The sequence below is a fragment of the Armigeres subalbatus genome, chromosome 3 (assembly GCF_024139115.2).
Source record: "Armigeres subalbatus isolate Guangzhou_Male chromosome 3, GZ_Asu_2, whole genome shotgun sequence".
Taxonomy (NCBI): Eukaryota; Metazoa; Arthropoda; class Insecta; order Diptera; family Culicidae; genus Armigeres; species Armigeres subalbatus.
The window spans coordinates 283150355-283176021 of record NC_085141.1 but is presented as its reverse complement, the minus strand read 5'-3'; the positions used below and the strand labels follow the sequence as shown (position 1 = coordinate 283176021).

At 41.2% G+C, this 25667-nt stretch overlaps 1 protein-coding gene across 6 annotated transcripts in view; it reads left to right on the top strand.

Annotated features, from left to right (window-relative positions):
• Positions 1-25667, top strand: part of LOC134224678 (adenylate cyclase type 2) — a 271530-nt gene that overhangs the window by 43434 nt on the left and 202429 nt on the right. For all 6 annotated transcript variants that reach the window (XM_062704179.1, XM_062704174.1, XM_062704175.1 and 3 more), the window contains exon 3: positions 14325-14646. In XM_062704179.1, the coding sequence (XP_062560163.1) occupies positions 14580-14646 (67 nt within the window). In that variant the 5' untranslated portion in view covers positions 14325-14579. The remainder of the gene's footprint in view (positions 1-14324; positions 14647-25667) is intronic.

Genomic DNA, 25667 nt, shown 5'->3' with positions numbered 1-25667 from the left:
AAACCAAATAATAATTGTTTCACCAATTTACGGATTACACCCCATTAGATCGATATACTGACTCACATAAAGAAATAAATAGAGTTTACTCTTGCTAGAATAACATGAAGGCATAACCTACACTGGCTATGAAATGTAGCGTAAAACACGGATACGCGGCTTATTTCTCAATATGTTGCATAATGCGTGATGATCTGCGTCACACGCTAATCGACTCGATCACCATATTTTCGTGTCATATGTTATATTCGCCTATAAATGCTAACCACGCTATTACCCACCAAGACATAAAAAAGCCAGAATTCTTCGGTGTATGATGTCCGAATATATCTTTTTTATTTTGACAACATGGTCATCAACAGATTTGTATAGCCGACGGAGTAATCTATCAAGAGAATAAAAGTTAATACCCTTTCACAAAACCCTACCAACCTATTTTGTTGTGCGCCACTCGCCGCCAGAAAAAAAACGTGTACGAATTCAGCCACCCATCTGGCACATACTATGCGAATGACCACGTTCCGTATGATTTAATTTTAAAACGAATGTTAATTAAAAGGACAGCCACCCAATCCCACCGGCTTGCACTGTCTTTCCGAACCCTATGTCAACCTCGAATGACAGTCCCTGCGGGAGGAACACTCAGCACAAATTGAACCCGGCAGGAGATTAAACTCATCGAATGAAGAGTGCGAATTCAAATTAATGCAGCACGTGATTGTATGGATGTGTTTTGCTCACGTAGGTGTGCGGTTGCTTGTTGTTCGCCCATGATCATCATGGTCTCAGTTCGCAAACCGGACGACAGGATGCTAACGACCATCACGGGCAGGCCAAACTGGACCACACACACTAGATGGTGATAAATGGCGGGTGTCTGAAATGATCTACCAGTGTGTACCGACTCCAACAGACACCCACTGATGGGACAGCCAGTTTGTGTTATGCTACAAAGGTGACCCATAAATTTGAATTACGAATCAGCAGAGGTAATCCGAGGTGTGGTAAATTGCGTTAATTGGGGATGAGCTGACTAGGTTATGGAAAGGATTAATAATGGACGATTTTATCGGGATTAATTTTTGAACAATGTATCTTGGTGAGCTGAATGTATTCAATCGTTCAATACTTGAAAGGTCAAGTTCAAGTTGAAACGCTGAATTAAAAAAATAACTATGTTTTAGCAATGCAACAATGAATAGTAAACAAAAGGAAATTTTGATAAATTGTAACAGGTGTGACTTTCTGTTTAAAAATAAAATATGAAGGAATATGAATGGATCTCGTCAACGTAGGAAAATTTACTGCCCATGTTATGTATATATCGTGATCCCATAGAGAATGTGCAGGTTGCGCAATGCAATATTCGAACACAGATACCGCAAACCAGAACCGCAACCACCGTGCTGTTTTGATTTATGGCGGAATGTCTGTGGCAAATGTTTAATTAGCACAAATCAGTCATCGGTTACTGAATGATAAATCCATGATACATGCACCAATAATTTGATCATTCCGATAGAGAATCCTTCAATTAATAATGGTGATTAATTAGATGTAATTGAACAATAGATATATTAGGTTATTAGTTTCAAAAAAGTAATAAAAGGACAGTGATTGATTCTATCTATTCGAAGTGCAACGCTCGTGCACGAATTAAGTTCACCATGAATCATCTTCCGGGTCGCCAGAGCTTTGTGGTACACGAAGCAATTAACAGAAACATAAAAAAAACTGATAAATACAAGTATTGGATCTAAAAATGGAATAAAAGTATAAATGGCTTGTATATGGATCAAATCAGGATATCTTGACTTCATGACTTCTTTGTTTCATTTCTTGTTTCTCATATTTTACGCTTTGGTTCTCTTTACTCACATCACAGTCCTTGTCGCGAACCACTTTTTATTTCTCATTTATTTATTGATGCAATTCTCGCGTGATGTCTGAAAACGTTCTAAGTCCAAAAGAGAGGCTCTCTTTGTTTACTTTCTCTTTCGATTATTACAAAGCCATACTAACATTTACATTGGATTTTCCAGTACCGATCTGAAGAAAATAGCTTTGTCTAGTGCAGAGGTTCCCAAACTGTGGGTCGTGGGCTGTTCAGTGGTGGGTCGCGAAAGACAAATCTTAATTCACAATTTTGTTACTATTTTGTCCCACAAATCTATTCCATATTTTGAATTAGGATCTAAGTAATGATTTGATGATTAAAGAACAACAAACCTGACGAGGTCAACGGCCTCTTTTTGTTATACGATATTTGGGCAAGAAGAAAGAAGTCCTATACAATCTAAATCTAAACCCCGAACCCAATCCAAAACCAATCCTAATCCAATTCGAATCAAATATAAATCAAATCCAAATCTTTTTAAAATCCAATCCAAATCTTATTCAAATACAATCCAATTCAAATCCAATCTAAATCCAATCCAAATCCAATCCAAATCCAATCCTAATCAAATCGAAATCCAATTCAAATCCAATCTGAATAAATTTCAAATCCAATCCAAACCAACCCAAATTCAAATCAAATCCCATCCAAATCCAATCCACATCCAATCCAAAAAATTGACGAAATTTGTGACAAATACAATGATGGAATATAAAGCAATTTATTATGATTTGTCCAATCTAACGCGAACTCATTTTTATCTAATTTTACAAAATCATTGAATATGGTACCTGGTGGGTCGCAAGCAATATGGGATTCTGCTAGGTGGGTCGCATATTCAAAAGTTTGGGAACCTCTGGTCTAGTGTGCTGAGGTGAAAATATTGCAACAAATTTTAAACTAGCCTTGATATTAGCAAAAGAGAGCGTAATGAAAGAAAGTCTCTCATTTGGACTTACGACGTTTTCAAAAATCACGCGAGAATTCTTCTTAAGCCTAATTTCCCACTTCTCAGTTTTCACGTCTCGTCTTCCTTCACTTTTCAATCTTATTTCTCATTTCTCGCGCATTGCTTTTCACTACACGCTTCTGAGGGTTTATCTCTCTTTTCGCACCCTGTACTTGCCACTTCACACTTCATTTTTCTTACTTAACTAACGTTTCTTTCTTATAACCCACTTCTGGTTTGACAATTTCCACTTTTACATTTCAAATCTCGTTTTCTACGCCTCACTTCATCGCATTTTTCACTCCTAGATTTTCACATTTTACTTCTAACTGCTCACAACCTATTTCTTACTTCCCATGTCTCGTTTCTTGCATCTCAGTTCTCACATGAAACTTTCTGTATCTCACTAAGATGCCTTTTTGCCATTTAACTACTCATCTTTCTCTTACAATTACTTACTTACTTACTTACTTACGTGATACTTGATGGGCTACAGCTTTTCCTTGCCGAGTGGAGTACACTTTTCCACTGGACTGCATTCTGAGCCAATCGCTTCCATTTGCCCTAAAGTTCAGCGCCTTCTTCTACTGTGAAAACTGGACGAGGATCGATACTGGAACGGAAATGAAACATTGTGTGTTTCTGGAACTGGAAAGTGACTTTAATGTAGCTTGATGTATTGTCAGGGTCATCAATATAATTTAGCAGCTATGTATTGCGCGTACTGCTTGGCTGGTGTAACCGGTGTAACTTGTGATTCATGCGACGCCGTCAGATGCCGTTCTCCTGTTTATCACTGAGTATTGTCCGCTGCACCTCACGTTCAAATACTACTCCGAAAGCTCTCCGATCAGCTTCCTTTAACGTCTATGTTTCATGGCCGGATGAAGCCCCCCGAAAGAAACAAAGTAGTAAACAGCGCTAATTTCGTCTTCATTCGCAGACTACGAGACTTAAGGTGATTATAGAATGAAACCCGTAGTGAATTTCAAATTCACCACACGTTTATCTACATACATTTCCAAAAGCCCAAATCTGGCGTAATAGTTTTCGTACAGTGCCGAAACTCAAATTATGATTGTACAGTATAACTAAGCAAACGATCTTTCATCATTTCAGCCCCATACGCGTTATGGTTCTTTTCTCGTGCTCTTGAAAACATATTGGAAAAGCACGTGGTTTACAAAATGGCCGATTTCTGGCTTCATTCTATAATCACCTTAAGCTGGTTACGAAATCCTTAATATTTAAGCCCTATTCGCTGATTCTATACTCCCTTTCACTAGGGTGACCATATGGTATCCTAAAGGAGGACATGTCCTCCTTTTTCATTAAAAATCAGATGTCCTCCTTTTGCGCTGAAATGTCCTCCTTTTTTAGATAATTTGAAAAAAAAAAACTGTTGAATAATTAACTTTTTCTGTAGAAATTCTAGTTTAATAAACAATATATACTACAACAGAGATCAATTTTTCGCAGAGATTAATCGATGCACATATTTACGTTTTTTTGAATTCTAATATGGAATATTTTCCTTAAGAATTTCGAATAAAATCAATGTAAATATCTAAAATTAAACGCGCGAGTGACAGTAACACAGGTGTCGAAGATATCAGAAAAATCGGAATTGTGACAAATGGATTAGGAAAAAATGCAAATCCTTCTCTAAAACACACATCTAATTGCCTTTGAATGCTTTGCAAGGTACGTTTCTTGAATATGTTTGGCAAAGAGAAGCCACCATGCCGTTCCAAGGATGGAATAGAAACCTGAACTAAGTTGCACCGTTGAGTTTCTTTAATCTAAGTCTGAACAATTTAGAATTTCTTCAGTTGAACACTTGGTGATACATACAGTTAACGGAATCATTATCATTAAATTGTTATTTTCAATGGCATTCAAGAATAAAATCTCCACTGGTCTATTAATTATCTTGTGTCCGGTCCTAATAGAACCTAATTTTTGGTCATTCATCTATTGCCAAATGATCAGAATTGTATGTGACGATCTTTTCTTGTGAAAATTCTGTGGAATATCGCTGAAAATGCCAACATAATGATATTCAACATTTGCTCACTGTTGATTTTAAAATAAGTTGAAGCTAAAATCTTACCATTACAAGTAAGGTGCTTGCAATTTATAACTGAAAAGTGCTTAATATGCCTCAATTTGACTTCATGCAAAGTGTAGGTATATGGCCTCCATTTACAAAAACTTCTTCCAATAAACTTTAGTGTGCAAAACTCTATCAAATCTATAAACTTTATCAAATAAGCCTAACTGTATTTGACCTTGAAATTTGAAACAACTTATACTCTGCCTGTTCACCAGTTTTTCATTCAACTGTCGTTACTACCACATAGATCGCAATCTGCTCTTTCTCTTGAGTACATTAGTTCACCAAAATGTTTAAAATTAAGAGCACAATCGCCGTTCCAAAAAACAAGAATAAATTACGCCCAAAAGTTCCTAGGAATATAATATTCCTAATCAAATTAAAAACTAAAAATCGAACGATGTTATTTCTGTCCTCCTTTTTAACCAAATGTCCTCCTTTTTCGCTACAATTCGGGTGAATTGTCCTCCTTTGGAAAAATTTCATATGGTCACCCTACCTTTCACCCCGTGGGTAACACCAGTACCACACGTCCCTAGAGTTTCAAATGGGCTTGACAAAACTTCACGAGCTCGCTTGCTGCGTTCGCATCCTCCCTCACGAATGTACAACGAACGTACACGGATACGAATTTCATCTATTTGAATCAAAAATATTCATGTTTGTTTGCAAACAGATAACAATGTTTAAATCAAACATATTTAATTTAAAAACAAAATAAAATTCATGTTTGTATTATGCATGCACTAGTGACCAGCCACTCTGAAAACAAATCTCGAAAGCTGCACCAAAGCAGCAGCAAAGGAGTGGAAGCATATTTTTCCATGCTTCTAAATTGTTAATGAGGATGATTTTAGGTACAAAAAGGTAAGTAAATGAAGTATGAACGTGCGCATATATGAAATCTGGTAGTCTTATGCTACCAGAATATGAATATAGGTGTACAGCGTGTACAGAGTACAGAAGCTAAGAGAACTTTAAATGAACCAGCACGTGTTGGGCTCCTGGCTCGTGAGCTGCAAAAGGTCAGCGTTAACGTGGCTGCAATCTAGGAAATACGGTGGCCCAGAACAAGAGAACATGAATTCCGGGCGGTGGATCCCATATCTAACACTTCATTCAAATACCACATCTACTATAGCGGCGGTGACAGAGGAGAACGTGCACGGAGTTTACTTCATGGTAAACGGGAAGCAGATGAAGCGTGTGATCCGGAGGAAGCCGATAAGCGACCGCATTTGCTCGTTGAGAATGAAGGGCAAATTCTTCATCTATAGCCTGATCAGCATCTCTGCTCCAACGAACGATAAACCTGATGACGTGAAAGATGAGTTCTATGAGAACCATGATAAGGCCTACGGAGAGTGCCCAACACACGATGTAAAGATTGTCATTGGGGATGCAAATGCGCAGATCTGAAGAGAATGTTTCTTTCGTCATGTCATTGGTACGGAAATCCTTCATTCCGCCGTCAACGATAATGGTCTGCGACTTGTAACCTTTGCTGCTGCCAAAGGGATGGCAATCAGCAGTACCTACTTCGCACGTAAGAATATCCGCAAACACACCTGGCAACATCCGAGTGGAGACACTTGCTCACAGATGGACCACGTGCTGATCGACGGACGACATTTCTCGGATGTTATAGATGTAAGGTCCTTTAGAGGCCCGAACATTGACTCGGATCACTACCCTGTAGTTGCAAAAATTAAGGCGCGACTTTGTAGCGTCAAGAATTCACGAAACAACAGAACGATGCGTTTCAATATCCAACGCTTGTCAGTTGAAGGAGTTGCTGAACAGTACCACCAGAAGCTGGACGAGCGGATAGGAGATGCCACCGGACGTCAACAAATTGTGGGAAAATATCCACGAAGCTGTGACTACAACAGCGCAGGAAGTGTTAGGCACTGCACAGCGACGTCAACGAAATTGTTGGTTTGATGAGGAGTTCCAGCAAGTAACGGACGAGAAAAATTATGCTAGGAGTCGAATCCTAGTGACTCGTACCCTTTGAAACAGAGAGCGGTACAGTGTAGCAAGAGCAGAAGAGAAACAAATCCACCGCAAAAAAAGGCAGCACGAAAAGCGTGTGATAGCTGATGCGCAGGAGAACATGGATAGAAACGATATGCGGAGGTTTTACGCAACTGTCAATGGCGCGCGGCATAATACTGCGCCAGTGCCTGCCATGTGCAATTACCGAGAGGGGAATTTGCTGACAGACAAGACTATGGTGGCAGCCAGGTGGAAGGAGCACTTCGAACATTTGTTGAGCGGTGATAATGAAGGTGTATTAAGGAGCAGGATGGACATAGTCGGCGCTGGCTAAGCTGTGGAACCACCAACGCTGGACGAAGTAAGGAAGGCTCTAATTGAACTGAAAAACAGTAAAGCTAAAGATCCCGGTCGAGCTTCTCAAACACGGAGGTAAGCAGCTGCATCAATCGATCAACCACATTATCCAGAAAACATATATAAGGATGACGTACTGCCTGCCAGCGGGCTGCATAATCTCATATTCCCAATCTATAAGAAAAGGGCACAGACTAGAGTGTGCCAATTACAGAGGGATCACCCTTCTGAACTCGGCGTACAAAATCCTGTCGCGTGTCCAGACTGAGACCGCTTAAGGAGTCTTTCGACGGCGAATACCAGGCAGGTTTTCGTGAGTTGTTCAGCCTGCGGATGATCCTTGAAAAGTTCAGGGAGTACAACTTGCAGACTCAACATCTGTTCATTGATTTCAAAGCAGCATGAAAAGAAATTTGCTGTGGCAGATTATGTCCGAGCAAGGTTTTCCAGCGAAACTGATTAGACTGATACGAGCAAATCTGGATGGCTCGAAATCAAGTATTCGGATTGCAGAGGTGTGTCAACCTCGTTTGTGACCTTAGACGGATTAAAGCAGAGTAATGCATTTTCGAATTTATTGTTTGACATTGCACTCGAGGGCGCTATTAGGAGATCAGGCGTGCAGAGGAACGGCACTATCTACACACGGTCGCATATGCTCCTGGGCTTTGCGGACGACTTCGACCTCATTGGACTCGATCGCAGAGCAGTAGTGGAGGCTTTTGTCCCACTGAAGAGGAAGACGGCGAGGATATACCAAGACAAAGTACATTGTGGCAGGTAGCATGATTTGTCGTAATTCATTTCGTTTCACTGAATCGCACACTGCTTTGAAATCAATAAACAGATGATGTTTTTGCAAGCTGTACTACCATAATTTACCAAGGATTTGAATCATGGTAAACATTTGATCCGGTGTTAATCGCCCCCACGAAAACCTGCCTGATAATCACCGACGAAGGACTCTTCAAGCGGTATCAATCTCTTGAACAGAAAACGAGACACAATTTTAAGGAGAGTAATTTCTCGGTAATTGGCGCACTCAAGTATGTGCTCTCTCTTATGTAATGAACAACTGAGGTCTTCTAACCAGCTAGTAGTGCTCCAATATTTTTGACATAATATGGTGCAGATCTTCACAAAGCTGCTTACTGCTGCCATGTCTACCATTTATTTCTCACTTTGTTTTAACATTTCTCAATTCCCATTCTTATAAATACCTTCCATTACTTTATTTGTCATTTCCAAACAACCAAAAAAAAATTTACAATGTTGTTTGGCCAAGTGGTATTCGAACGAACGGCTCACTGCTGAATGATTTTTGACCAAACGACGCGAAAGTCATTCAGCTATAAAAATCATTTGGCCAAAGGCCACAAGGCGGAAAATTGTTTGACCAAATATTTCAATTGACTGAATAGTGAACAAGCAATTTGGCCTAAGCCCATCTGGACAATTGAACATTTGGCAGAAAATGTTGTTTGGCCAAAAATGTCGTTTGACCGAGCTGGCCCTTTGTCCTAAAAGGATGTTCAGCCGAATAGATCCAACCTAGACTTTTGGCTCAACTGGTTATTCGTTCAAGGAGCATTTGGAGAAATAGCTGCCCGCCGAATGGGTTTCGACCAAACGATTCTTCACCGTTTTAAACAATTTCTCGTGGAATTTCTAAAGAATTTCTAATAAACAATGCAAAGAATTTATAAAGACATAGAATCCCGTAAAAGGCATCATTCTTAAAACCGCAATGTGGATTGAACACGTTTTTTTTAAAGAAAATTATTTTGAGCTTTTTAGTGGAATGTCTTCACTTATCATAAGACGAGTTTGTACAATCCCATTCGATTCCACCACTTAATTGAACCTGGACAGATACGTATTTCGACCTCAACAGTAAGGACGGCTGCCATTTCCGGATGAGGTTTCTGATCCTACTGATGAGTTGCTTAGTGTTTTTGGCCTTCCAATCCCGTTTGTATACAACGGAGATCAGTATACCAAAAATCTTTTCACCGTTTTTGAAACATTTCCACGTGTAAAATTGTCCACCGTGTGCTTTCCCCACGATATTTGATTGCTTGAAAGAATAACACAATAGGGGAAGAGGCCGCAAAACGCCCCCCGAGGCAAAACGCCTTTTGTGGTTTCCGTCATATTTACCGTCATTTTGATGGCCATAACAAAACTAGATCTAAAATTATGTAGGTTAGGCGAAAAAAGTTTATGGGAAGGTCGGAAAAACCGAAAATTTCCACATTTTGAAGAAACATCTAACATTTTGGCGAGGCAAAACGCCCTAGCGGCACTAACGTACAATGTACTTGCGTCTCCACGCACTATCCATACCAGAATGCTGATCCGCCGACGCGTGGTGCTTTGTTCCCTAGGAGCTGCCAGCTGAAAGGCGTTTTGCCTCATGAGTTTTCCAGCAACAGAATATCACCACTTTTTTGAAATGTGAATATTATTAATATGATTGAGATTTTTTCTTATTTCAATATGGCATCAGCTAGCTATATTGTTTAACTGTTGCGTGAGGTAGAAACACCCATGAAAATCGTTATAGCTAAGGCATAAAAGTAGTCTATGCTTAGCTAGGGCATATTGCCCCCCCTTCCCCTACGCGCCACAGTACTTCCTGTTTTGACGGCATATTTAAACAACTGAACATGTTGGAGTAAAAATGTGTGGGCGACATTTTCTGAATATTCTAAGGAAAAAAATGTCATTAAAAGCGATTCAACATCTGTCAAGAGTAATCTTGCTCAGCATGCAGGGTTTCTCGGTGATTATTGAATCGTCACTATAGTTCGTAATCTAAATAAATAGTAATGCTCCGAACTAGTTCTTTATTTGCGGTACCACTTCGCTATAGCCTCTGTTGGGCGCTAAACGTGAAAAAGTTATTGCATTTCTTACCCTCACGTGTTGAATTCTGAACGTAAGTAGGGTAAATCACTACTTGGGCCTATAGACCCGATTCTGGGCTCACTGCACTGAAAACTAATGATTTATACTGTTTGGAAGCCGTAGGTTTATGACTAATAATTTTAACAAAGTCTCTTATTTATCTCGCACAGTACTCAATAAGTTTCACCTCGGTCCAAGAACTTCTGGCCGCACCGTGCTGCCAAAAGGCAAGGAGCCTTTTTTAGTATGAAAATAATCCTTCATCGTTAAGAGGAAAACTGTCTAATACGTTGACGCTATCATGACATTAATAATTCTATCGATTTTAAAAAGTGAAAACAATATTGTTTTTAAGTATTTGGAAGGAATTTGGATGAGTGAATATATTTTCTGAACCAAATAACAATTATTATGAATAATACCATCTTACATTAGATTAATGCCGGCAAAGCAATCGCTGTGACTGAAATACGTGCTACACCTCGTTTATTTAAATTAAATTAAAGCTTTTTCAAACGATGTTTAACAAGTATAGGGAGTGAGTGCTAGTAATGGACCCCTTAACGACTTAAATTTACTTCAGTCGCTTCACTAGAGCGAGCCTCTTGACAAATTGTAGTTCTGCTGCACCAGATGACAAGCAACAGTTACCTGCATCGTGTTTCGTACATAAAACTAGCCAAAACATTCATTTTTACCAATAAAAAAAGCATTTTAAAATTATGTAGCTAGCATGCCACCCCCGGGTCCATAATACGCAACGTCGAGTTTGTTTACATACGTATTATGGTCCCCCCATTTGATTTACATGTTCTATTCCCACATGTTCCTTTTGCCTATAATGGACCCCCCTTGTGTGCTAGTAATGGACCCTTTAGCATGTTTACATTAACAAAATACTTATTATAACTAAATTTCTGTTTCCCTGTCCATAGCAAATGTATGGAACTTCTGTCCTGTTACATGAAGCAACTTTACCCGACGGAAGATTGCAGAAAATTGTCTAGTCCAGCGTTTAATTTGGGATTTTGTTCAGGGGGTCCATTATACGTACGGGGTCCACTACTAGCACTCACTCCCTAGTTCATTTTTAAGCAGAAGTGAAGCCCATTGCAGTATTACACGGTCCACGAAATTTAGGAAAAGTTGCTTCCTGTCATAAATATCAATTAAATAATGCAGTCGTACCGTACGACGACTCGTACGGATGTTAGGCCAGGAATGGGATAAGAAACCCTACATTAGAGTGGGCGTCATAGTCATTTTTTCAAATCAATGGTTTTTCGAATCCATTCTGGGTCCTGAACAACTGTGCAGAATTTGGGACCGATTGGTTGCTTCCTCGCTTTCCGCATCGCGTTTGAAGTTTGTATGAAAATTAGTATGGGAGAACGTATATATTTTTTGCATTTCTACTACTAGAGGTTTCAGATCATCGTAAACCAAGTGGCAAATTGCGTTAAAGTATAACCCAAAGGATGCTGAAAAACTTTGCTGAAAAACGCACGTTGCTGGAACGTCCACGAAAAAAGTTACAACGCTTCGAACATGGAGTGTTCAAACTATATGCAAAAAATCGTTTATCCTGCCAGCACTGCCGTATTACGTAGACCAGTAATTTAACTGAGTGTTATTTCAAAATAATTGATCTTATAGGGCTCTTATATTAGTTCTAGCTAATGGGAGCTATCCGGAATTATTTCACAAGGAAAAAAATCCGACAAGAAGGAAGATGGGAGACCTATGGCCTCGATAACCATAGGTTGTCCGATAGTGCTGGCAGAAACATTGATTTCTTGCATATGGTTTGAACAATCAATTTTCGAAACGTAATAACATTTTTTGTAGACCTTCTAGCTACGTACCTTTTTCGGCAAAGTCTTTCGGCATCTTCCAGGCTATAAGCTATTGTATTGAGACACGTGATTGATGATAAATTGAAGCCACTAAGAGCAAAATTATTCAAAAGTACGTTAATTTCCATGTAAATTTGAAACGCGATTCGGCATGCGAGGTTGCAACCAATCGAGCCCATATTTTGCACAGATGATGGGGGTCCTAAAACGATTCAGAAAAACCTTGATCTCACTTGATCGGACAAAGTTTGCGTTTTTCCATACAAATATGCCCCACTCTACTACTTATCCAATATTTCAAAAGACTTCGTTAAATTTACGATCACTGAAACGGTGAAATTATGAAGTACCTTCTATTTATCTCAAAGTAACTACAAAGTAGCAAAAAAAAACTTTGCCTATAACTTACGATTTGTGCCAGACATTTACCAACTTAAGGTGAAATCGTGAAAAATAAAGCGGAAGCAACAATATCAATGAAGTAGCAACGCACAACTTGTTTTTTATTTCAGCTACGCTGCATTGCGTCAAGCGCAAATGAAGCAATCTGGCTCGTTGGATAAAGATAATGCTCTCCGAAACGTGGATAAAAACATGCCCGGCTACTGGGCCGCGCATGTTTGGATTCTGTAAAGTTTGTCCATAAATAGCTCAGCAACATCTTCTCTACATCTGCCACTACCCAACACCCATCAATTGAAATCATGTCCTACCACAACAAGCACCACAGCACAAAATGCTAAAATGCTTCTACATTTCTACTATGTATATAGTGCATGTTGTTTGTCTGTGCAGCGCACAGAGACAGCTGGTCGGTACAACAAGTAGGCTTGAGTGATTTAAAATTTTAATGAGCTTTTTGCACGAATCAATTATTCAAATGGAGAATCACAACAACAAAAAACTAGGTTTATGTTTCGCACTGTAGAAGTTCTCTGAAACATCTTCATCTAGAAGGTGCCAAGCCAAGCTGATGAAACTTGTGAGCATTGTCGTGTTTTGAAATCTCATGACCGCTATAATATATATGTATAAATAAGGCCGTTACAAATATGTAATTAACATTATGTCCTACTGGTCTCCGAAAAGTCAATAAAATATAAATATTAAAATGAAAAAAATGAAAAAAACTCCTCGGATTTGTTAAAGAATCTTTTGAAAATCATCAAAATCCGAATTTTATTCTGTTGCCCCCTCAAAATATTATTTTTTGGCAAAATAATCCGAGAGAGAAAATTGGTTTTAAATATTTGTATCGGCCTAATTTCAAAAAAATTAAATCAAATGTAAAACAATGCTGTCTATCTTCATTTTCATTTCCATGATAATTTAATGTGAATGCTACTTTTCAACTAACTAAGAAGTCATCATAACTGCAAATAAAGTGTTTAATATTTCTCGATTATCAACTAATTATACAAATCTAGGAAGAAATCTGGGCTTTTATAACTTTCATAACTGATATTCACGTTTTCTGCACCCGGCAAAGTATGCATGCCAGTTAACTAAAGAAAATTTGTCAAATTTTCGAAAAAACAAATCCACTTAAAGCCAAAGAGAGTACAAAAATGACATTGCCGAGGTAGCGTGAAAGTTTTCTACCTTCACGATGTTCGCCGGATGCTACCAGCCAGCCTCGTCGGAAGTAACGATCCATCCAAGCAATTATTCAGTAGGTGCCGTTTTCCATAAGCTGATACTCCACCTCCGGCGATTTTGTTTTGCAAGAAAACACGAGCGAACAGCTCCATCCGGGTGAAGTGTTCTGAAGTTAAAAGGAAAGGAAAGGAATAACATCTTGTAGTGGGGAAGTTATTTTTCTATCGTGGTGAAAATCATTTAATTTTAAATCACAAGATTTTCAGTTGTCACTTCAAAATGCCTTTAAAAAATGAAAACATTTAATTATTCAACACTAACCTGTTACATTGGACAGCGTTCCACAATAATACGTTATTGTAAGCATTAAAAAATAATCCATGAATTGGGAAACCAGTGCAGAGTAAACCTTGCTGATCAACATTTTCCATCCAAATTTAATAACAACTCAGCACCGTCATGTTTTCGCCTGGGAAGGAAGGCTGGCGGTAATAAAATTTTAATTACATTCCCCCATGTGTAAAAACAGCAAACAAAGTTTAATATCCTGTACATTATAGCTGATTATGAAAAAACGAATAATGATAGTCGTTCACATGAAAGTAAAAAATAAACACAGATTGTTTCTCCATTCTCTTACAGGTTATGCAGCATGTGCTTTTTGACGAAGGAAAGCATCAGCTGAAATACCACCCAACAGGTCACAGTAATGCAAATAGGATTGTGTACTATTGAAAACGAAGAAACAAAGCAAAGTGGAATGTCATTAAATTGAGCTATCGTTTTTAAAATAATATAAATATTATATTTGAGTGAAACAAAACGAATCATTTATACCAATCCTGCTGGGTTGGATTCTTCGTATTACGGAGGGAATGCTAAAACAACAGCAGCAGCATGGAAGCAGTCACATTCAGGAAAACACGCTCCAATGCTCAACGCATTCAGGATGGCATCGATACAGGTGAATATTTTTACTACTGATTAAAAAACACAAGTGCCGATTGAAATGATTGTTCTATTGTGCTATATTGACTTTCTGTTATGAGTAATGCTGTGATAGGACAAACATCAAATCCGTTATGAAGCAGCTTACAATCGACATCTATTGTTGATCAAACATAGAAAATTATTCCAATATTTTTTATTAGAATTAAAAAATCCAGTGAAATGACTACATAAAGAGTTAACTCAATAACCAACTGTATTTGATTGTATCCTAATATTGAACTCATACGAACTTTTTCACAAAGAATTTCACCAAAAATCCAATAAAATCATTTTATTTTCCTATCAAATCTCATCCAATTATCAAATTATCAAATCCCTGCCTATCTGTTTACAGTAGGTTTAGTAAGTTATGCAGTAACTCTTCTAAAAGTTATCCTCGGATCTATAGTTAAGTCGAGTCAAGTACAAGACACTGAAGACGGCCTTACTGTTGAGGTCGAAATACGTATCTGTCAGGATACAATTAAGTGGTGGAATTCAATGGGATTGTTCAAACTCGTCTTATGACAGGTCTATAGTTAAGATTTTTTTCTTTTGAAGATTCTCCGAAAATGTCTGTCTATCTGTAGTGTCTGGCGCTACACAAATTCTTCATCAGAACATTGGCTGATGAAAATGTGTGTAGCCACCAGAAAATTCAAGTACTCACGCTCACACTAATGTGAACGTGTACTTTACACATGTGAAAGTATTGGCTTGACAAATGGATTGTGAGTGCTTCGGCTATGCGTCCAATTTGGGAATCTCTGGCTCACGGAGGGCCTTCATAGTTTAGTTGGTTAAAAGCACCAGTAAAGCGTGCTGAGGGTCGTGGTTTCGAGTCCCATCGAAGGAAAGTAGTTACCTCCAATACATTTTTCAAATCAAAATCTTCCACATAATGTACATTAGGGTGGTTCAAAAAATCGATTTTGCTCCACAGTGCTCATCTGATTCTTTACCATGTTCTGAGTGTCCTCTGAAAATTTGACCTCATTTGGATTAAAACTGATTTAGCACAAGCCGTTTCAAGTTTGCATGCAAATTAGTATAGAGAAATTTATTTTTTCATTATACTGTTAATGACGCTTCCCCATCAAGTGCATGTTGAAAGAAAACCTACATAGCGGTTTTCAACATGCGGTTTTCGTTGGGTGAAAGATTAATCAACATGCGGTTTTCGTTGGGTGAAAGCTGTTGAGTATCGCTTCTAGCTATGTAGGTTTTCTTTTAACCTGCGCTTAATGGGGAAACGTCATTAACAGTATAATGAAAAAATCAATTTCCCCATACTAATTTGCACGCAAACTTGAAACGGCTTATGCTAAATCAGTTTTAATCCATATGAGCTTAAATTTTCAGAGGACACTCAGAACATGGTAAAGAATCAGATGAGCACTGTGGAGCAAAATCGATTTTTTGAACCACCCTAATGTACATATATTCACATCTCACTTTTCAGAACATAGTGAACCTATTGCTTGACAGTTGTGCCATAAAAAAGTGAGGTGAGCTAGAACAGCCGTGTTTGGACTCTGTCGTGATTGTTTTGAAACTCGATGCTGTGCTGTTTGCGCTAGCCCCGAGTTGAAAAACGAAAAATTATGTACATTTTGACGTAAACTACATCTAAGGGGAAGGAACGGATACAGGATGAAAAATGAAAATTTCAAAATTGGGAACCGTCGCGAAGTCATGTAAGATTTCAAACGCTAGTAGCGACTTTATCTTTAAATGGATTTTTAATATTTACATATCAATCAAATCGCAAACTTTCCACCAATTTGCACCATTGCATTAAAACTATTGATCATCAACACAAAACAATTGAAAATTTTAATTCTTTCACGCCCGGTGAAAATTTCAGAACCAACCAGTCCCGTTCATACATTCCCAACAGGGACATCAGATTGATGTAAGGTACGCACCTTTTGGCCCACCGCTTCATTTTCTCTGTGGATAAAAAGAGATTAGGGGAAGGGGGGGCAATATGCCCTAGCTAAGCAAACACTGCTTTATTGTCTTATTTGTAGCACTATTCATGGGTATTTTTACATTATGCATCAGTTAAACAAGATACCTAGTTGATGCCATTCAAAAATTGTCAAAAATCTCAATCATATTGATAACATTCACATTTCAAAAAAGTGATGATATTCTGTTGCCGGAAAACTCATGAGGCAAAACGCCTTTTAGCTGGCAGCTCCTAGGGAACAAAGTACCATGCGTCGGCGAATCAACATTCTGGTATGGATAGTCCGTGGAGACGCAAGTACTTTGTAGGTTAGTGCCACTAGGGCGTTTTGCCTCGCCAAAATGTTAGATGTTTCTTCAAAATGTGGAAATTTTCGATTTTTCCGACCTTCCCATACACTATTTTGAAACTTTTTTCGCCTAGCCTACATAATTTTAGATCTACTTTTGTTACGGCCATCTTAATGGCGGTAAATATGAGGGAAACCACAAAAGGCGTTTTGCATCGGGGGGGCGTTTTGGGGCCTATTCCCCTACACGGCAAGCGGTGCTCCGCTGGAGCGTGCACCGTCGGGGAGCGGTCACAGTAACAACGCCTCAATAGCGTTGGGGGAAGAAAAATTTTCGATTCGTTGGCGTATGTGGCAGTCATGGCAGTAGCATTTACGGTCGAGATTTCACGGAGCGTGTCCTAGCCGGCGTCCGTAGCAACGAATTATCGGATGGCGGTCGAGTGGTACAAATAAAATTAATCGGTCCTTAGTCAGGACCATCATTATTATACACAGAAGAGAATTTGTTTTACCGAAAATGTTCAAAAAGGTGAAAGTGAAAATTCATCCAATAATGGCGGCTGTCGGCTGCAGAAAACTCGTCTGCAGTAGGAACAACACTCAAGTGAAATCGTCACCGCCGACGGACAGCTCTGCTGGGATCGCTGTCGACGTCATAATCGCCACTTTCAATTTGAAGAAAATTCGTCCAAATCAAATATCTTCCGTTCAAAATGGAAGTCATGAAAGGAAACGATAAACGCGTCTTGATCCGCCTTCACTTTTTGATCCGCCGCCTTCCCAAAATTTCTATCGCTAAATGACTGCGACCAAATTGTATTCAGCAACTACCACCGACGGCCATCACTGATGCTGTTGGGATCGATAACGACGCAATCATTGCCATTTATTTACACGTCACTTTAAACAAAATACGGCCCGAATCAACTCTTCCATTTGAAATGTTGTTTCTGAGAAGAACCGATCTATGCTTTTTGGGACCTTGTATAACATTTACACAGTGGTCCCCAGCATACTTACTATCGAGGGCCGCATTGCAATTTTGATCTGCTGAAGTGGATCGCAATATATTTGCAATATTTTGATATAGGACTACGTCTGTGTTTTCAAAGTAGGGTTAATTTTGCGATTGCGAAAATCGGAGACTGTCACTATCAAAATATGATAGATTTTAAACGTTAATAGCTTAGCCGTTTCTCGATGGATTTTCAATTTTTTTTGGACCACTCGATCAAGAGAGAGTCAAGGCTTCATTGTATTGTTCTAAAAATACAAATTTTCAACTATTTATAATAAACAAAAATGGCAAACATTTCAGAAATAGAAAAACAACCGCACATGCATCGCACAGATATCAAAATCAAACAACTTACGGGTTTGGATTAAATCCTTAGCTCGTACAATATTTTTCATTTCAAATTGAATTTTTAAGCTCAGTACAAAATTATATCATAATCATAATTTTGAGCTCAAAGAAGTTATCCAGTACCATACCAGCCAGTAAATTTATTGTTCTAAAATCATTTTACTACAGGAAGATATCCAGCGCCATACCAGCCAGTAAACATATGATCACACTGGCTGGAGTGAAAATTTCCTTGCAGTTTCCCTCAGAGTTTTCCCAGAGCCCCCAGTGAAGTTTTCCTGAAGAGATTTTCCACGGCTAATAGGTGCGAGGTGGGCAGCCGATGCAAGAATTGATTATTTCGAATAATTTTCATTAATATCCAGTGACCTCGACCTCACTGGCTGGACTGGCGTTGCATCCAATCAACTCGGAATTTCCCTCAGAGTTTTCCCAGAGCCCCCAGTGAAGTTTTCCTGAAGAGATTTTCCACGGCTAATAGGTGCGAGGTGGGCAGCCGATGCAAGAATTGATTATTTCGAATAATTTTCATTAATATCCAGTGACCTCGACCTCACTGGCTGGACTGGCGTTGCATCCAATCAACTTGGAATTTCCCTCAGAGTTTTCCCAGAGCCCGCTAGTGAAGTTTTCCTGAAGAGATTTTCCACGGCTAATATGTGTGAGTGGGCACCCGATGCAAGAATTGATTAATTCGAATAATTTTCATTAATATCCAGTAACCTCGACCTCACTGGCTGGACTGGCGTTGCATCCAATCAACTCGGAATTTCCCTCAGAGTTTTCCCAGAACCCCCTGTGAAGTTTTCCTGAAGAGGTTTTCCACGGCTAATAGGTGTGAGGTGGGCAGCCGATGCAAGAATTTATTATTTCGAATAATTTTCATTAATATCCAGTGACCCCGACCTCACTGGCTGGACTGGCGTTGCATCCAATCAACTTGGAATTTCCCTCAGAGTTTTCCCAGAGCCCGCTAGTGAAGTTTTCCTGAAGAGATTTTCCACGGCTAATATGTGTGAGTGGGCACCCGATGCAAGAATTGATTAATTCGAATAATTTTCATTAATATCCAGTGACCTCGACCTCACTGGCTGGACTGGCGTTGCATCCAATCAACTCGGAATTTCCCTCAGAGTTTTCCCAGAACCCCCAGTGAAGTTTTCCTGAAGAGATTTTCCACACCTACGGCTAATAGGTGTGAGGTGGGCAGCCCCCAGTGAAGTTTTCCTGAAGAAGTTTTCCACGACTAATAGGTGTGAGGTGAGCAACCAAGGCAAGAATTGATTAATACGTATAACTTTCCAGGAATTCTTCCGGAAGTTCCTCCAGGAATCTCTTCGGAAGTTCCTCCAGGAATCTCTTCGGAAGTTCCTCCAGGAATTCCTCCGGAAGTTCTTCGAGAAATTACTCCGGAAGTTCCTCCAGGAATTCCTCCGGAAGTTCCTCCGGGAATTCCTCCGGAAGTTCCTCCGGGAATTCCTCCGGAAGTTCCTCCGGGAATTCCTCCGGAAGTTCCTCCAGAAATTTCTCCGAAAGCTCCTCCAGGTATTTTTTCGGAAGTTCTTCCGGAAGTTCCTCCAGGAATTTCTTCAGAAGTTCCTCCAGAAACTCCTCCGGAAGTTCCTCCAGGAATTCCTCCGGAAGTTCTACCGGTAATTCCTCCGGAAGTTCCTCCAGCAATTCCTCCGGAAGTTCCTCCAGGAATTTTTTCGGAAGTTCCTCCAGGAATTCCTCCAGAAGTTCCTCCGGGAATTCCTCCGGAAGTTCCTCCAGAATTCCTCCAGAAGTTCCTCCAGAATTCCTCCGGAAGTTCCTCCAAGATTTCCTCCAGAAGTTTCTCCGGGAATTCCTCCGAAAGTTCCTCCGGGAATTCCTCCGGAAGTTCCTCCGGGAATTCCTCCGGAAATTCCTCCGGGAATTCCTCCGGAAGTTCCTCCGGACATTCCTCCGGAAGTTCCTCCGGGAATTCCTCCGGAAGTTCCTCCGGGAATTCCTCCGGAAGTTCCTCCGGGAATTCCTCCGGGAATTCCTCCGGAAGATCCTCCGGGAATTCCTCCGGAAGATCCTCCGGGAATTCCTCCGGAAGTTCCTCCGGGAATTCCTCCGGAAGTTCCTCCGGGAATTCCTCCGGAAGTTCCTCCGGGAATTCCTCCGGAAGTTCCTCCGGGGATTCCTCCGGAAGTTCCTCCGGGAATTACTTTGGGAGTTCCTCCGGGAATTCCTCCGGAAGTTCCTCCGGGAATTCCTCCGGAAATTCCTCCGGGAATTCCTCCGGAAGTTCCTCCGGGAATTCCTCCGGAAGTTCCTCCGGGAATTCCTCCGGAAGTTCCTCCGGGAATTCCTCCGGAAGTTCCTCCGGGAATTACTCCGGGAGTTCCTCCGGGAATTCCTCCGGGAGTTCCTCCGGGAATTCCTCCGGGAATTCCTCCGGAAGATCCTCCGGGAATTCTTCCGGAAGATCCTCCGGGAATTCTTCCGGAAGTTCCTCCAGTAATTCCTCCGGAAGTTCCTTCGGAAATTTCTCAGGAAGATCCTTCGGGAATTCCTCCGGAAGATCCTTAGGGAATTCCTCCGGAAGTTTCGTCGGGAATTCCTCCAGGATTTCCTCCGGAAATTCCTCCGGAAGTTCCTGCGGGAACTCCTCCGGAAGTTGCTCCGGGAATTCCTCCGGAAGTTCTTCCGAGAATTCCTCCGGAAGTTCCTCCGGAATTCCTCCGGAAGTTCCTCCGGGGATTCCTCCGGGAGTTCCTCCGGGAACTCCTTCGGGAGTTCCTCCGGGAATTCCTCCGGAAGTTCCTCCGGGAATTCCTCCGGAAATTTCTCCGGGAATTCCTCCGGAAGTTCCTCCGGGAATTCCTCCGGGAATTCCTCCGGAAGTTCCTCCGAGAATTCCTCCGGAAGTTCCTCCGGGAATTCCTCCGAAAGTTCCTCCGGGAATTCCTCCGGAAGTTCCTCCGGGAATTACTTTGGGAGTTCCTCCGGGAATTCCTCCGGAAGTTCCTCCGGGAATTCCTCCGGGAATTCCTCCGGAAGATCCTCCGGGAATTCCTCCGGAAGATCCTCCGAGAATTCCTCCGGAAGTTCCTCCGGGAATTCCTCCGGAAGTTCCTCCTAGAATTCCTCCGGAAGTTCCTCCGGGAATTCCTCCGGAAGTTCCTCCGGGAATTACTTTGGGAGTTCCTCCGGGAATTCCTCCGGAAGTTCCTCCGAGAATTCCTCCGGAAGTTCCTCCGGGAATTCCTCCGGAAGTTCCTCCGGGAATTCCTCCGGAAGTTCCTCCGGGAATTACTTTGGGAGTTCCCGGGAATTCCTCCGGAAGTTCCTCCGAGAATTCCTTCGGAAGTTCCTCCGGGAATTCCTCCGGGAATTCCTCCGGAAGTTCCTCCGGGAATTCCTTTGGAAGTTCCTCCGGGAATTACTTTGGAAGTTCCTCCGGGAATTCCTCCGGAAGTTCCTCCGGAAGTTCCTCCGGGAATTCCTCCGGGAATTCCTCCGGAAGATCCTCCGGGAATTCCTCCGGAAGATCCTTCGGGAATTCCTCCGGAAGTTCCTCCGGGAATTCCTCCGGAAGTTCCTCCGGGAATTCCTCCGGAAGTTCCACCGGGAATTCCTCCGGAAGTTCCTCCGGGAATTCCTCCGGAAGTTCCTCCGGGAATTCCTCCGGAAGTTCCTCCGGGAATTCCTCCGGAAGTTCCTCCGGGAATTACTTTGGGAGTTCCTCCGGGAATTCCTCCGGAAGTTCCTCCGGGAATTCCTCCGGAAATTCCTCCGGAAATTCCTCCGGAAGTTCCTCCGAGAATTCCTCCGGAAGTTCCTCCGGGAATTCCTCCGGAAGTTCCTCCGGGAATTCCTCCGGAAGTTCCTCCGGCAATTCCCGGAGGAATTTCCAGAGGAATTCCTGGAGGAACTTGCGGAGGAACTTCTGGAGGAATTCCCGGAGGAACTTCCGGAGGAATTCCCGGAAGAACTTCTGGCAGAATTCCCGGAGGAACTTCCGGAGGAATTCCCGGAGGAACTTCCGGAATAACTCCTGAAGGAACTTCCGGAGGAATTCCTGGAGGAACTTTCGGAGGAATTCCTGGAGGAACTTCCGGAGTAATTCCTGGAGGAACTTTCGGAGCAATTCCTGGAGGAACTTCCGGAGGAACTTCTGGAGGAATTCCTGGAGGAACTTCCGGAGGAATTCCTGGAGGAACTACGGGAGGAATTCCTGGAGGAACTTGCGGAGAAATTCCTGGAGGAAGGTAAACTTCACTGGGGGCTCTGGGAAAACTCTGAGGGAAATTCCGAGTTGATTGGATGCAACGCCAGTCCAGCCAGTGAGGTCGAGGTCACTGGATATTAATGAAAATTATTCGAAATAATCAATTCTTGCATCGGCTGCCCACCTCACACCTATTAGCCGTGGAAAATCTCTTCAGGAAAACTCTGAAGGAAATTCCGAGTTGATTGGATGCAACGCCAGTCCAGCCAGTGAGGTCGAGGTCACTGGATATTAATGAAAATTATTCGAATTAATAATTTTTTGCCTCGGCTGCCCACCTCGCACCTATTAGCCGTGGAAAATCTCTTCAGGAAAACTTCACTGGGGGCTCTGGGAAAACTCTGAGGGAAATTCCGAGTTGATTGGATGCAACGCCAGTCCAGCCAGTGAGGTCGAGGTCACTGGATATTAATGAAAATTATTCGAATTAATCAATTCTTGCATCGGCTGCCCACCTCGCACCTATTAGCCGTGGAAAATCTCTTCAGGAAAACTTCACTGGGGGCTCTGGGAAAACTCTGAGGGAAACTGCAAGAAAATTTTCACTCCAGCCAGTGTGATCATATGTTTACTGGCTGGTATGGCGCTGGATATCTTCCTGTACTAAAATGATTTTAGAACAATAAATTCACTGGCTGGTGTGGTACTGGATAACTTCTTTGAGCTAAAATTTTGACTAAAAAATTTATTCCTGTAAATATTTTCGTAAAACAATATGACCTTATGCATTGATTGCATTCTATCTACACAACCTTTCGGAAACTCTTTCACGGTGTATAGAACTGATCGGAATGCGCTTAACAGCATGAAAACTAGAGGAGGAGGTGTACTCATCCACTACCTCGTTAGAAGAGTCGATAAAAAGGACCGCCATTTCTCCTGCATCGAACAACGAGAAAAGAGCAAAGCTGAATGCAGTCGATTCGTTGAAACTCATGATAAAGCGCCCAGATGGTATGTAGATGATCAGTTTTTTTAACAGTTGTCCTTGGAATTAGTATCTCTCCAACAAAACATCCCGCCGGAGAGCAACCAACCGGCCTTTTCGGGCTCTGGCCATGTTCAAGGCATAGGCTGGTTTTCTGCTGTGAACGACTTCAGCATGCGATGGTTGAGATCGTCTCTAAGTTCTATAAAAGCAAAGAAATCTGTTCCATTTTTTGAAATTGTACCTTTCACAACTTTACCGGTATCACGAAGAGCTATTGTATCTTTACCATTAGTTCCTAGATTGAACAAAAACGCTCACGCAACAATTTTGAATATGATATCTAGATTAAATCCTAACTTAAACACAAAACATTGGAAAGTTGCACGCATCCTCCCACCCAAAAATGGTAAGCAATCAGTTGTTTTGTCCATCGACGGAATGTCGGTCGACATAATTGAAAAACAAAAAAATAAGATACATTATTCATTATCTAAAGTTTATATAAAAATTTACCCAATGCAATCTATAGAACGATATCACGTTGAATAATCTTTAACAAGTTTGAGTGTAGCATAATTGCAATATTACTTATCAGTTCTTTTTCTATCAAGATCTTGCGGATAAATGATGATGAAGGCTGTTAGAGGCGAGGCACAAATCTCCCATGGTAGGGGAACGTGCCATCAGAGCCGACGTTCTGATACCTGATAGTAAATCAAGGATGACACGATATGGGCACGCACTTTACGATGGATTTTGTTTCAATGGTTTGACACAAGTGAACCCCATACAAAACACTAACAATAGGACTCACGATTTGGCCCTGGTGAATAACAGGACGTTACCAGCCTGCTGCGTTTCTGAAGCAGTGGAACTTCTGGTTGTTGCCGATATCGCTCATCCACCAATTGAGGTCGGTATAGTGATGGATTTACCGCTGCAATTTGAACAATCTCTTGATAGGGTTCAGTTTGATTTTCTACGTGCCGATTATGATCTAGGCGCTTCCTAGATTCCGATCGGGATCTGGATGATAGTATCGGCATATTCAACCGCGAAATTCAGCGTGTGATTGAGCTCCATGTACCACTCAAGCGACCGCCGCTGAAACCTTCTTGAACAAATAGATATCTCCGTAAGCTGAAAAGATGTAAGCAGTCTGCCCTTCGGAAGTACAGACATAATCGTATTCCGCACTCCAAGCGTTGTTTTGTGTTGGCTGGCAACAAATATACTAGCTTTAACCGTTTATCATATGCAAGGTATATTGATCGTACGCAGAGGAGTCTGCGATTACATCCTAAAAAGTTTTGGTCCTTTGTCCAAACGAAACGCAAAAAAAACGGGCTACCTACAAGGATGCATTATGGTGACTTATCTGCAGACACGGCATCTGAAAAGTGCATACTATTTGCCCAGCATTTCAAGAAGGCTTTTACGAATGCAGTACTCGGCCCATCTCAAGTAGACGAAGCCCTCCGAGATACTCCGTTGGATCGTTTCGATTTTGGAATTTTTGAAATTTCCGAAGAACAAGTAATACAGGCACTCCGAAAGCTCTACTCCACAACACCCAGACCGGATGGCATTCCATCGTCTCTGCTTAAAAAGTGCTCTGCTGCTTTACATTGGCGAAGTTATTCAACCGTTCCATTCAGAGGGCGACCTTTCCCATCGCGTGGAAAACGTCATTCCTATCTCCAATCTACAAGAAGGGAAACAGATGTGACATTGCGAACTATAGGGGTATAACATCGTTAAGCGCCTGTTTGAAAGTTTTCGAAATAATCATGAACAAAGCTCTCTTCGGTACCTGCAAGGCTTACATCTCTACTGCTCAACATGGGTTCTTTCCAAAACGGTCAGTGACTACTAACCTTGTCGAGTTCTCGTCTTTGTGCATCCGCTCAATGGATGCAGGTAAACAAGTTGGCGTGGTATATACAGACTTTAAGTCAGCGTTTGATCGCGTGAATCACTGCATTCTCCTTCACAAACTTGGAAAACTCGGAATGTCGCCTGGACTTGTGAGCTGGTTTAAATCTTATGTATGAAAGTGCGAATTAGTTCGGAGTATTTAGATTCCTTCCATATCGTTTCAGGAGTGCCACAGGGGAGTAATTTAGGACCATTGCTTTTTTCGTTATTCATCAACGATGCAACGTTT